The sequence below is a fragment of the Heterocephalus glaber genome, unplaced genomic scaffold (genome assembly GCF_053883595.1).
Source record: "Heterocephalus glaber isolate CG9 unplaced genomic scaffold, H.glaber_assembly_v1.0 deba00000768, whole genome shotgun sequence".
NCBI lineage: Eukaryota > Metazoa > Chordata > Mammalia > Rodentia > Bathyergidae > Heterocephalus > Heterocephalus glaber.
The window spans coordinates 10399382-10412366 of NW_028258162.1; the positions used below are offsets into that span (position 1 = coordinate 10399382).

At 45.2% G+C, this 12985-nt stretch overlaps 1 protein-coding gene across 19 annotated transcripts in view; it reads right to left on the reverse strand.

Annotated features, from left to right (window-relative positions):
- The window catches only part of Arhgap21 (Rho GTPase activating protein 21), a 129086-nt gene that overhangs the window by 98004 nt on the left and 18097 nt on the right, over positions 1-12985 (reverse strand). For 5 of the 19 annotated variants that reach the window (XM_021240494.2, XM_087207252.1, XM_087207251.1 and 2 more), the window contains exon 1: positions 10204-10389. The exons of 4 other annotated variants lie outside the window; for them this stretch is intronic. In XM_021240494.2, coding sequence (XP_021096153.2) covers positions 10204-10287 — 84 coding nt within the window. In that variant the 5' untranslated portion in view covers positions 10288-10389. Of the gene's footprint in view, positions 1-10203; positions 10396-12985 lie in introns of those variants that run through there. 10 more of the 19 variants (XR_015449680.1, XM_087207248.1, XM_021240493.2 and 7 more) reach the window with 7 other exon arrangements.

The window sequence follows — 12985 nt, forward strand, 5'->3', positions numbered from 1 at the left end:
GCTGTTCCCAAGCTGAATCTTCACTGGACAACCAACGCCCAGATGTGGTCACTATGCATGAAGCTCCCAAGCCCTATACTCATACTCCATGCATGGTGTACAGTGCTGTATTTCCACTTAGAACCTCTACAGAAACAGACATGAGTCTGACTGTCACTCGGCTAAAAACCCGACGGCTGGCTGGTTCCTCATCAACAGCCTTCTCTCCTCTCCGCCCCGCCCCGCCCCGCCCCGCCCCAACCCCGGACGACGCTGCTCCCATCCGGGGCGCTGCTTCCATCCCGCGAAGACCCCACCGCAGCGAGCGGCCCCGCTCACCTCTGGACCCTGCCCGGTGACCCTGCGTCTGACGGGCTAAGGGTTCTGCTCGCACCTCACTTCCAGGAGGACTTCTCCCCACTCTGGTCGCCCAGAGCATCACTCCGTCCTGCTTTGCCTCTCCTCACAGCCCAAAGTGTGCATCTGTCACTTCTTAATTTACTGCCTCGCCCCCACTCGGCCCTAGTTGAGATGAAGGGTCCCCAAGAGCAGGAGCTGTTGTGTTCACACCAGAAGAATGGCACAATACAGGTATGTGAGAAACTGTACTGAATGAATGGGAAATACTTTCCTGTACTACTCTGCCAAAGAAGGATGAGCTGCAGACATTTAGAGCTAAATGGATCCACCTTGAGACCGCACCCTTAAGGGAAATAAATCGGACACACGTGTGTAAATACCACGTTATTTCTCTGGTGTGAGAAACTGAAAGTGGAAATAGGACTGAAATGTATAGTAGATATTGAGAAATGGGGAGAAAATGTTCAAATAGGAAGAAGAAGGGAGAGGGAGGATGCAAGGAACAAGTAAAAAAAAAGTGAAAAAATAGAAGGAAAAAATAGAAACACAGCTTTTGCACACAGGGAGGGGAGGGGGCCTACGAGGGGGAAACGGGAAAAAGAGGCGGGATGTGTCTGTCACGTATAGATGCAAATTCCCTACAGTGAGTGTTATCATTATGTAGGCCTAAAATGTACCAGTAAGTGTCCTGCTATAAAAACAATGTTTTCCTTTCCTATGGAGGAAATTTTATACTTATAATCATATATCTATCTCTTTGTTCGTGTGTTTAACATCTGCCCTACTCACCATTTTATAACCCATACCTTGCACAGGAGCCAGGCCCAAACCAGGTACTGAAAAAATATTTGTAGAAGCAAACACCATATATACTACACTACTGGAATGCTTTTCTCCTAATTCTCTATAAATAAGTGCCGAATGTAAACGCAAGACTTCTGCCAGAAGTAAGTTCCTTTGCTCTTTAGGCCCTAGAAGGTACAATGCTCCCTACCCTCACACCCCTAAGCCTAGAGTGGACGTTCTAACAAAGCACTCTGACTACCACTATTCATGGCAGGCTGCGTGTGAATTCCCATTCCAGCAGGTGCAGAGGTGTGAGCACAGCAAGCCTGACCTGCAAGGTGGCCCTCGACTGCTCCATGCAGCTTGCATTTTAAGAATGTTCTCACCATTCCCCATCTGACTGCCTCAATTGTCTGTGTAAACAACGTGGTTAATGCTGAACACCTGCTTTCCTCCTGGCTGTCTACAGAGTTTTGGCATGTGCTAGGTAGGTAGAAGGCATCTCTGTAACTGACCCTGAGTACAAATCTTGTCCTGAATGAGCTTCCCGAGTATACGTTTTACACATACAGTAACAGTTCGCTGCTGGAGGAATTCAGCACATCCTGTGTGACTCACCTAGGAGAGGACTCCTGGAAGCCTGTGTGTGGTTTCCGCTGAACTTTGGCCCATCCACTTTTTCCTTTCACTGTGCTAATTTGCTTCATGTTCTTTCACTGTAATAAATCACAGCTGGGGCCTACTACATACTGTATATGCTGAATTCCATAGGCCTCCTGGCAAATCAATGAGCCGGGGCTGTTTGGTGAAAGTCTCAACACTTTCGCAACTCTGACATGAATTAAAATCAGCCACAAAAACAGAAAAACAAAAACAGAACAGTGATCCCTGCTTTCCCATATTCATGCTACTTAAAATCCCCTTCCCTTGAGTGTGGGCTGGACCTGATGATTTGTTTCTAATGAATCCCATAAAAGTGATGGTATGTTGCTTCCAGGGTTAGATTCAACACTGTGACCTTTACTTACTCATACTTTTGGGTTCTTCTCCCTTGCTTCTTCCTAGGAAACAAGCAGCCCTGTTGTGAGCTGGCCTCTGGAGAGGTCCATGGGGCAGGAAACAGGGCAGTCTTAAGAGTTGAGCCCGAGCTCGACAGCTTCTGAGAAACTAATCTCACCACCAACCACAGAGCCCGGAAGCAGACCCTTCCCCGCCCAAGTCCTGAGATGACTGCAGCCTGGCTGACCCTTGATTACAACTCTGAAGATGCTCTTGGCCAGAGGACCCATAAAGACCCACCCTGATGGACTTCTCATTGGCAGACAACAATGTTGTTTTAGTGGCTATGTCTGAGTACTCTGCTACTTAGCAATTGATAACTAACACACTCTACCATGTAAACCAACTAAACATTCAGACAATACAGCATATGAAGCAAGGGCTTCCAGACTGTGGACATCTGGCAACTAAGGATATGATGCCCAAAAGAAAGGAAATGAGCCCCAGGATCATGCTAGCTTACAGCACAGAAAGTGAAAGGCTTGGTGCCGGGAAAAGGAGCCCCAGCAAGTAAATTTAAATTCACAGGGCAGAGTCCTAGAGAATGAAGAGGCCCAAAGAGAGCTGTAGGAGCCTGCAGGGGTCCTCCCTACCCCAGTTTTCAGTTCAGGACTTTTAATGAGCCTAGGTTAAAACAGCCTTAGGAGGGGAAGAAGAAAGGATGAGAGGAACCAATCTCTAAAGCTCATTCAGGGCAAGGAATCCTGTCTGTTCTCACCAATGAGCACCTCATTAATTCCAATGAAGTACCAATGAAGTGCTCAGCAGAGTACTGCCTCACTAGTGGGGCAAAACTGGAGCTAGACTACAGTAGATCTGGACCCACAGAAGGCTTAAAAACAAGACCAAACAGGGGTGGGGGTTCTATCCCAAAAGAACCACTAGGCCTGGCTAACACACACTGGTATATGAGAACATGCCTGTGCCGTGTTCTGAGGGTGGGAGAGCAAAGAGACAGAAGATAAACCTGGACTGAGGTAAAGATGAGGCATCCTTACCTGACACAGGATTTAACACTAAGGAGAGAGTTTGGTGGAGGCCCAGATACACTACTGGGATGGCTCTGGAAAACTCAGAAAAACCGAGATCCAGTATCCCATAGAAATGCCAGAGCTACTATGGTTGCCTACCAAGTGGCACCTGCTCCGGATGTAGGTCAGCATGGAGACTGGAAAGATACGGCTTCTTAGGGAGCAACGGGGATATTGGAGCCGTAAAACAGAAAGCCAAGTGCACGCAGCATCTATCTAACCCTCAATGTCAAGAGTGAAATTTGGGAATGAATATCAAAATCTGAATGGTATACAGGGATCGGACCTGAAAACTACAGAGAGGCCTGATAAAACACGTTGCTCCAATGCTGGCCCTCACCTCCCCTGGGAAGAGTGGGGAAATGTCCCAGAAGAGGGGGCTCTCATTAAGCCAAGGAACTGTCCAGGGGAGGCGACAGTGGGAGCTACCAGCTGCAGGGAGATGGATGACGACTCTGGAAAGCAGGAAGGGGTGAGGGTGAGGTTTGGGGACAACACAGCAAATTAAAGGGATGTTTTCGACCCGAAAGAGAAGCAAAGTGAGAGCTACCCCAGTTCCAGTTTGCTGTCTCACCTGTTTGCTTAGTTTGCTCTCGTTTCCCTATGCCATCTGTTCTTCCGCTCCCTGTTCTCTCCATTCCCCTTCAGGCCACATCTTCCTGAAATTGGCCATTAATCTGCAGTATGCTTTTTTATTATATTTGTCACATAGCTTTATAAAGCCTGATGAGTTGAACCCTATCTTTTTCAAACAGGAGACAGTATAGCATGAGAATAGTGCGAATCACATCTGGAGGTCAGGGAGAATCCTAAGTGATAAAACAAGTAAATTCTGTAGCTCCTACATTTGCTTATGTTTACACAACCTTAGAAAAAATGAGACACTACATTCTTTAATAATGCATCTATTGTGAAGTTTGTATCGAATGAAGAAGTATCCCATTCATCCTTTGGAAGTCTCTATGAGTGGTACTCTAAGCAACTGTATCAACATGACTTAAACTTGGTATAATATATACAGCTAAAATGTCATTATTCAAATATATAGCAGAATATAAAATATATCCTGCTTTTCTAAGAATCATTTTTTGTTAGAATTGGACATAAGAACCCCAAATATCAAGCCTGGTATGGTGGCACATGCCTGAAATCCTAGCAACCGGGAGGTGGAGAAAGGAGGAGCCCCGAGTTTGGGGCCAGCCTAAATTGAGGTGAGGCCCTGTCTCAAAACAGTGAAGGAAAAAAACCCTGAAAATCATCTAATCAACATACACACGCACGCACTCATACTCAGATTTAAGATTTGCTCTGAATCACACAAACAAGGAGAGGCAAGCAACTGCTATGCAAGATCTCTGGCCTTACTGTCTTTCCACCAGACCGCAAACTGCTTTCCCCACAGCTGGGCAGGTCAAGTTCAAAGTTGGTATTTTAAGTGCTTCTCCCGTAATCAAGTCCAGCCATCACCGAGATGCCAAAGTAGATGAGTCTGCCACTCCACTCGTACTGCTGGGCCTACACGGACTCCTTGAAATCTGCCTTTTCCTACAGATTTCCACTGTTAGCTTCCTTATGCATTTAAACCCTATTCCATCCTGCAGCCGGAGCTCCCAGGGAAAATGCACAGGCCAAGTACAAACCTAACAGTCAGACAGCTCCTGGGTCTTCCATGCTGGAGCGGCAGAGACAGCTGGCTTGATACTAACCATCAATAGGAACCAGATTCTTAAGCAAACTGCCTGTAATTCAAATGACTGCTTTACAGATCAAAAGCAATTATACACATTGTTAAACTGACATGAATGATCCCCCTCTTTAAAACTTTTAGCTCTGCTCATGTAGGCTCAATGTTTATAATTATGTTGCTTATATACCATGTCTACCAAATCGCTGTGTATTTGCATATATACACACACACACCATAGCAGCATGCCCAAGGTCTTAGTAAATAGAACCAAGGAAAAGCGAAGGTCATTAACAAATTACAAAAGTACCTAAAATTCACAGCTACTACCATTTACCTATTAGTTTTCCTACCTTTCTTAACCTATTCTTTAATGTTTTCTCTCTTTTTTCAGTACAGTGAATCTATTATTCTAGACATATTTTCTCCCTCTTTCTTGTTCTTATTATCTCTTCCAGTGCATTTTTCTGACTACTCTCTAACCTGTCCGTCAGTTGGGAGGAAATACAGTAATTTACATACATATAAATAATTACGTATTTGGGGTACACAATTGTGGCCATTGCCTGTCTGTTTACCGCACTAGCTGCAGGAGCTGATGGCTAGCTCCACCCCCACGGCCGTCCCCACAGCCATAGTGCAGTGTGGGCGGAACGAGCACAACTGAGTCTGCCGCCCGGCCGCTTGGCATCCTGCTCTGCAGCTTCTCAGCTGTGTGACCCTGGGCAAGTGACTTAATCCCTTGTTTCCCAAGTTTCCCCTGTGTTACTGCGATGTGCGGAATGTGACAGTAACTTCTCCGTCCCAGGGCCGCCATGAGAACCATAGGTTAAATATGCAGAAATGCCTGACATATAGTAAGTGCTCTCTAACATGAACTAGTTTTAATCTCCCACAAAATACTGAACTGCAGCTTCTTGTGATTTTTCACCATTTCAGAGCTTGGTGTGAGGGGATCATCACAGGGTACGGGGGTGTCCTTTCCCCCCATGCCTAAGGCCAACAGTTGTGGTAGCTCAAATTCTAAGGCTGTTGGGTCAGCAGTGTTCAAAGGCCGCTGGTGAAATGCGCCGCTGCTGGGTTCTTCTGGACAAGGAGGCCTCTGTTTTTAATCCCCAAGTTCCCTCCTCTGACCTGTGAACCCACCTGGAGAAAACGAAGTGTTTCTGTTAGCATGTGTTTACCCAGCTCACTAGCAAGTCTAAGTCTGTCCAGTGCCACTTCACCTGAGGTCACCTCCCCATCTCCTACACAAGGCCGCTAGCATGGAAGTCAGCAGGAGGACTGAGCAGCACGCCCGCAGAGACAGAAAGCACCGCCCCAGAGGCCAAGCGAAGCACTTGCCCAACAAGGCAAAGCCCGAAGAGTCCTCAGCCCCCCGAACTGAGTCACACAGTAACTGTCCTGGGTGTGTCCTGCTGGTGGTGCAGGCCTGGGACCCCAGTAAAATTAAGTACAGCATCACCTTTCAAAAATACCTTTATCTCTCCTTCCATGATTTAAGGCTGGGCTGGATATGCAGGAGCATCACCTGGTGCTCTGGTTAAGCTGCGATCCATGGTGAAGTCTCAGGAGGCTGCAGCCTGCCTTTCTCACAGGCTCCCAGGTGCAGCCTAGGCGGCCCCAGCCTACCCAACAGCCGCAAGCATAACAACAGGTCCCTCAACTGTCAAGAAACCTCCCGCCATCTCCCCGCTTACCAATTTAAAGCCTCCTCCTACTGGTTAAAAGCAGCAGCTGTGTAAGCTACCAGCGGTCTGGGAACAACAAAGGAGGATGGGAGGAAGAGAAGTAGCTTCTAGGAGGGAACAATTGAATAAATAAATTCAACTAAGAACGTGGAGAAAATTTATGCTTGGTTCCTCATATGGCAAGCTCCTGTGGTTTCCAATTCAAAGACCCAATCCAGGATTCCTCTGCCTCTTCTTTCCTAAAATGGACTTATCCAGAATGACCCTGTTTGTTAAATAATTACATTTCCAGTCATTCTACTCCCTTCTGTCAAATGGTCCTCCTTCAACACGTTAAAACAAACCTGAACAGAACACTTACCCGACGAGGAGACTCGTGAGTAAAACCCCAAGGGAAGAAACTCACCAAGCCAATGTCCGGGGAAAGCACCTGAAGGAAAGCACAACAAGGCCAGTGTGCTAGAGAAGAGTGAGGGGGAAAGTGAGCGCAAGTGGGCAGCGGAGGCCAGGGCGGACGTGGCCCTTCACCTGTAAGGAAGCGAGCGACGCAGCAGGCAGCAAGTAAACAAATGAAAGGGTCCCTAGCTGCTAACCTGAAGAGACCAGAGGCCATATACAAATACACCGAAGAGTGAAAATGCCAGTCTCCCTTCTGCAACCAAGAGCTGAGGCAGGCTGCGCCACATACCCCACCCCCGACAGCCCAAGGCCCTGGACCTGGCTCCATGACCACCAAACGAACCACACGCCACGGCACGGTGGGAAAAGAGAAACACAGGGTCCCTTCCTCCTAATGGCATTATGGGAATGCACAGTTTTGCAAACTGTGAACATGTTTAATTCACTCATCTTTCACAAACCAAAAACACCCTCCTAAGATATTCTTAATTAATGCAGAATGTACTTTAAAGTAATATCTTAAAAGTATTATTATTCTGACCCAGTAATTTTACTTCTGAGAATGTAGTCTGTAAAAATAATCTTATACAGGAAACAATTTTCATCACAAAGATATTCACCATGATTTAATAGCAAAAAACTTGAAGTAACGGATGTGTCCACTAGATATGTGATTTTTTAAAATATAAAGCTTTTCTAGCTACACTATACAGCCACTAAAAATGATGTCTCAAAAACAAAAAAAGGCACACAGTATGAAAAAGACGCCAACTTGTAAAAATACAAACACACACAAAAATACCAGAAAAAAAGGCACTGGTGAAAATTTGGTAGTATACATACTAAAATATTAACAGAAGTCATATTTGAATGAAATATGTACATTCTCTAAGTGATCACACATTTTATTTCCAGTTTTAAAGATTAAGTTAATACTCAACTACAACATTTTCCTGCCTCCCTACCAGCATGAGGATAATTAATGAATGATAATATATAACCTTGATCAACATTCTTCCAATATGGTGGCATCTCCTACTTCCTAACATTTGTCTGGCTCCTTCAGCCCATCTCATCCATCTTTTCACTCACTCCTTTTCTTCCTCTCCCACACTTCTTCCCTCCCCACACTGTAAGGTTTACCCGGCAACATACTTCAGCCCTGGTTGCCTTCAATGGTGAAACTCAAAAGGAACCAACTGCTGCCCTTAAGTGCTTCTATAAATCACATATTACACACTGGAAGCCTACAGCCACATCTGACCACCAGATGTTTTGCTTTAGATCCTATTATTTTGAAAAACATGAATTAGTCAACATTTAAAAATTAAGACAAGTGCAGAAAAAAATCCAAATTTTTAGCTTCTCTTTATAAACAAAAAATATCTGACAACAGTGGGCAAAACATGGCAACAATCTCCTGAATCTTAAGTCTCCTGTTACCCACAATCTCCACCAGCTCCTATTCTCTAATTCCTGACTCTTCAATTTTCTTCACTTTTTACAACTCCCTTTACTCTTCAACTTCCTGGCCCCCAAGGCAACCGATCTGTGACCTTCACCAAATTGTCAGTAGTGGCACAGAAGCCACGGGAGATGTTGTCACATGCCTTTCTTACTTTACGCTAAATTCTGCAAACTCTTCTGACAGATGCTGGCAACTAAATGGCCTATTGTCAGACCTAAACCACAAGGACAGCAGCAACAGCGGTCCTGAGGAACCCCAGGCCAAGCTCAACCAAAAGTACTTGCTTCTAGCTGGCTTACTGGATCAACTCATCTCTAGAATCTGCTGGAACTCAAATTATTTCCTGGGGATTAACCAGAATAAAGAAGGTTTCCGATCTCCAACTAGAAAGTTTTCTGATGATCAGACTAATAGATTTAATAACTGTTGCAAAGCATTGCAAAACATGAAAATTTTTTTTTTAAATTTCATCTTTGTTAGGCTCCTGATAGATAATTGTAATTATCAACATTTAAAATTCATACTATCTTCTTTTACTCTCTTAGTAGCCATTCAAAATCCATATTTTTATGGTAATGTAAAGCCATTAAGGAGAGAACTAGAAAGTGCATCGGGAGATCAATCTTACACTGGAAGAAATACAGACTAAATGACCTTCTCCTCCTCTAATTTCTCTGCTACATTTCTCTGCTGTTGTGTCCAGCCCAAACCACGAAACTATTTTCTCACAATTCCAGAACAAAGAATAGGAGCTACAGAAGAGTATTAGGGCCCCAAAGGCCCACTTAAACAGAATTCCAAGTCTCAAAACCCAAGAGTTCCTGTCAGGGCTGCAGAAGAACTGAGAAGCAGCAGCAGGGGAAAGGGGTACTCACTGGTGGACAGTACATTTCATTTGTCACCACTGCTTCCAATAATATTGTAAATTCAGTTTCCTTTCTAAATTTCAAACGATCCTAAAAAAGAATACCGCAAAATGGTTCACAACCCACAAAGTAAATAATTCATACTGATAACTGGAACCAAAGCTATCATCCAAGTTCTTTGTATTCTACATAAGCCATTACGTTGAATATACACAATGTTATTTAGGATTTACAAAAACGGACTGCATCTGAAAACAATGCTGATGAAGGCTGAACGGAGAAACAGAGTTTTTCCTGCTTAAGGAAGAACAGTCAGAAGCAGATAACTCATAAAAGACACAGCCAGCAAATATGCTCTATTGCAAAATAATTATTTTCTCAAAAACCTGGTTGCTAAGAGAAAAAGTTCACAGAAGAACTTCTATTTGGTCCCACTGTGAGAAATCAAGAATTGCTGTTAATTATAAATGAAAAATTGCCTGAAAAGCAACTCATTATTAAATCTTGCCTGCCTTCTTATAAGCACAATATTAAATACCTCCAAAAATAAACAACATGTACCTTATTTTACAAGTGTCTTGCTTTAATATTTGCTAGTTTTACTTTTTAACTAATCCATTCTCACTTCCCCTCCCCCATAACTCAATGCCTTACAACTGGTCTCCTCTGTACCATTTCATTAATTCTTAGAAAGCAATTCAGATCACTACATTTACAGTATGTCATATTAAGGAAGTATTTCAACAAAAAGCAATAATCTGAAAGATTACTCTTTACTGTTACAAAAAGACAAGATTTTCATACCCAGCATTTTCACTCTGCTCTATATACATTTTAGCCATTTTGAATTAAAAAGCAAAAATATATTTATCAAACAAACCTGACGACTCCAGGCACAATACAGACTGCACAATAAACTCCAGTTGCGGTTGGTCATGCAGTCTAGAAGCCTGAACTGGGCCATGACAGTCGCCTCCAGTGCAGTCTTCTCCCTGACTCAGCTTGTTAGCCAGCAGCAGTGCACTCTGCCTGCCGCGGCCAGCTCTGCAGTGCTGGGAGCCGCAGGCTGGCTCTCCCCCTCCCTTTCCCAGTAGACTGGCAGGGCTGCCTCATCTTCCCCGATGCTGCGCCTCTAAATTACGATATCATGCAGCAAAGACTTTCTTATAAAAGTCTTATTCAGTATTTACCAGTATTTAGTTCTTAAGAGATTGTTTTTTCTTCTTTGTGAGTACCACAGGCTAGCATGCACTTATTCAATGAAAACACAACTTGAGAAAGTGGTGTAAGAAGCAAAGCGTGCTGGCTCCATCCCACAACGAACTAACTCCAACACAAGGTCATCGACGACCCTCACTCTGAAACAGCCCACTGGATGCCAAGGAGACGTCCTCGGGCCTCCCCGGGGCTTCCCGGCTGCACTTCACTGCTGGCTGCTCTTTCAGTGTCTCTTATCCGGGCACTGTATTACAACTCTGCTCTTTCACTGCTTCTCTAACTCCTCTGTTCCCTCCTTCGGAAAAAGTGCAGCAAAGTGAGGTTCACTAGGTCCACACCAGTTCCTCAATTGTTAGAAATGTAGGACAGGGTGCTAATGGCTAAACCTTTCGTGGTAAAATCATTTGTTTGTAAAATGAGAATAGTGACACCCACCCTGGTAGTTTTAATACAAAATAAAGTAGTACGTGGGATGTGTCTCAAATGTGCCTCATAATTATTCTTACCAATATTCCCAAGGCTGGTTCTCCTCCTCCTCGACCCTTGGCTCACCTCCTCCTTTTCCATGCACCCCAAATGATGTCATTCTCCAGCTCACAATTCTAACTAGGAATTATTCCACGCCTTTGTCCCATGCCACCCTCTCTCCCAAACTCATCAGCGTGACTCCACTCTGGTAAACACATACACCTAGAAACGGAAAGCTCCTCCCTCTCACGGCCCCCCAGCCCCGAGAACCCCCAGTCTGCACAGCGCCGGCACGCTTGAGTGCGCCTGAGTCCTGCTCCATACACTTGCTCACCCCAGCTGTACGGGCACTGCTTGGAACACACATGTGGACTCATCCGTCCCCCTCCGATGCTTTGCCACTGCCTGAATTCGAACCTCATCACCCTCCTCCTAGAGCATCCCAGGCACCACTGGTTGGCTCCCACACATCCTGTCTTGCTCCTCTGTAATCTTCCTCTGCAGCACTAACAACACAGTATTTCAAGCCAAAGCTGACGGTATGACTGCTCTGCCCACGTCCCTGATGGGGACTGTGCTCCTGTCTGCTCTACAGAGCGATGGGAATCTTCTTCTAGTGCTTTCAATGATATGAACAGCCTGCTGCTGTGCACACGCCTCAGGCTCGCCACCACTGTTCTATACGACAGAGAACACGAGTTAGAACTGGGTGGAAAAGGTCATCCATGCCAAGCGAATCTGAGAAAAGCTAGGCTAAACAGGAGAAATAAAGTCGCAAGGGTGCTCAAAGTGTAAATGTGAAGATGAAACTGAAAGTCCTCAAAATCTGAAAACGAGGCTCCAGAAAAGCTTGCTTCTGACTGCTTCTTGGCATCGGTAGCCAGTCTGTCACCCATCTGTCCCTGCACTGGTTCTGTTCACTAAGGTTCTGACCGGGGCCCTTTTCTATATCCTCATCTCCCTCAGTGAGCCAAGACTATAACTGCATTAGCACTGACTCACATGACCTCGGCCTATCAACCCGAGTTCCCAATGCCCCTGTGAGTCCTGGGTGCCCCTGGCCAGCACAGTGCTCCGGTCTGGGTGGACTCCAGCCGTTGGTTTCTGCTCTGACCAAATGGCACTTCCACCTTGACACGGGGAAGTCAGCTGTACTCGCGCTCAATCCTGTCATTTTCACTTGGTGCTGTAATCACAGATGGTAAGAAAACTGATGACACAGGAGTAGAAGTGAGAGTTGTTCTACAGCAGCTAACCTGAATGGTTTGAAAAGGCTCACTAAATGCTGTTTTTCTTTTGTATCTTTCCCCTGACTCCGTCTGGGAGATGTTAGAAGTTGCACAGCACAGTCAGAAACAGGCCGTCCCCTCGGCGGGGCTCTTCTTCTCCTGCCCAGGCAGGGTCCCTGTGCTCTGCACCAGACCAGGTGGGTCTGTGGTGTCTTCTTCTGGAAGCACCTTCACTGCACGGCTTCTGGCACAGGTCGCCTTCCCATGGCCTCCCTGTGAGGCAGGGCCAGACCATGTCTGCACTTCCTTACTGCCACAGCCTCACTGCCTAGCACTTAAAAGATGCTCAATGAATATTTGTTGAATGAGTTAATGTAAGAGGACTATTCTAAATATAACAGGAAGCTCTGGCCCTAGAAGTATGGAACTTGAATTCTTTTAAGAGAGCAATTTTTATCTTAGGAACAAGGCAGTTGTTATTCCTAGTTGTACACAAAAACCAAGCTGCTCTCCTCAAACAATTGCTCTAAGAAAGCAGCTGCAGCTGATGGGCTTGTAGCAAAGTCCCCAAATTTCTATTCTCACACTATCTATTGCAGCCCCACTCTGATTCTAAAAAATTCTGGTAGAGAAGGATTTTAGGAATCTGATTTTCTAAAGCTCTCAGGTAATTCTAGAAGGATTTACCTGTTGATAGTCCATAAACACAAGTTCATGGAAAAAAACACCGTCAGATTAAAGGCCTAA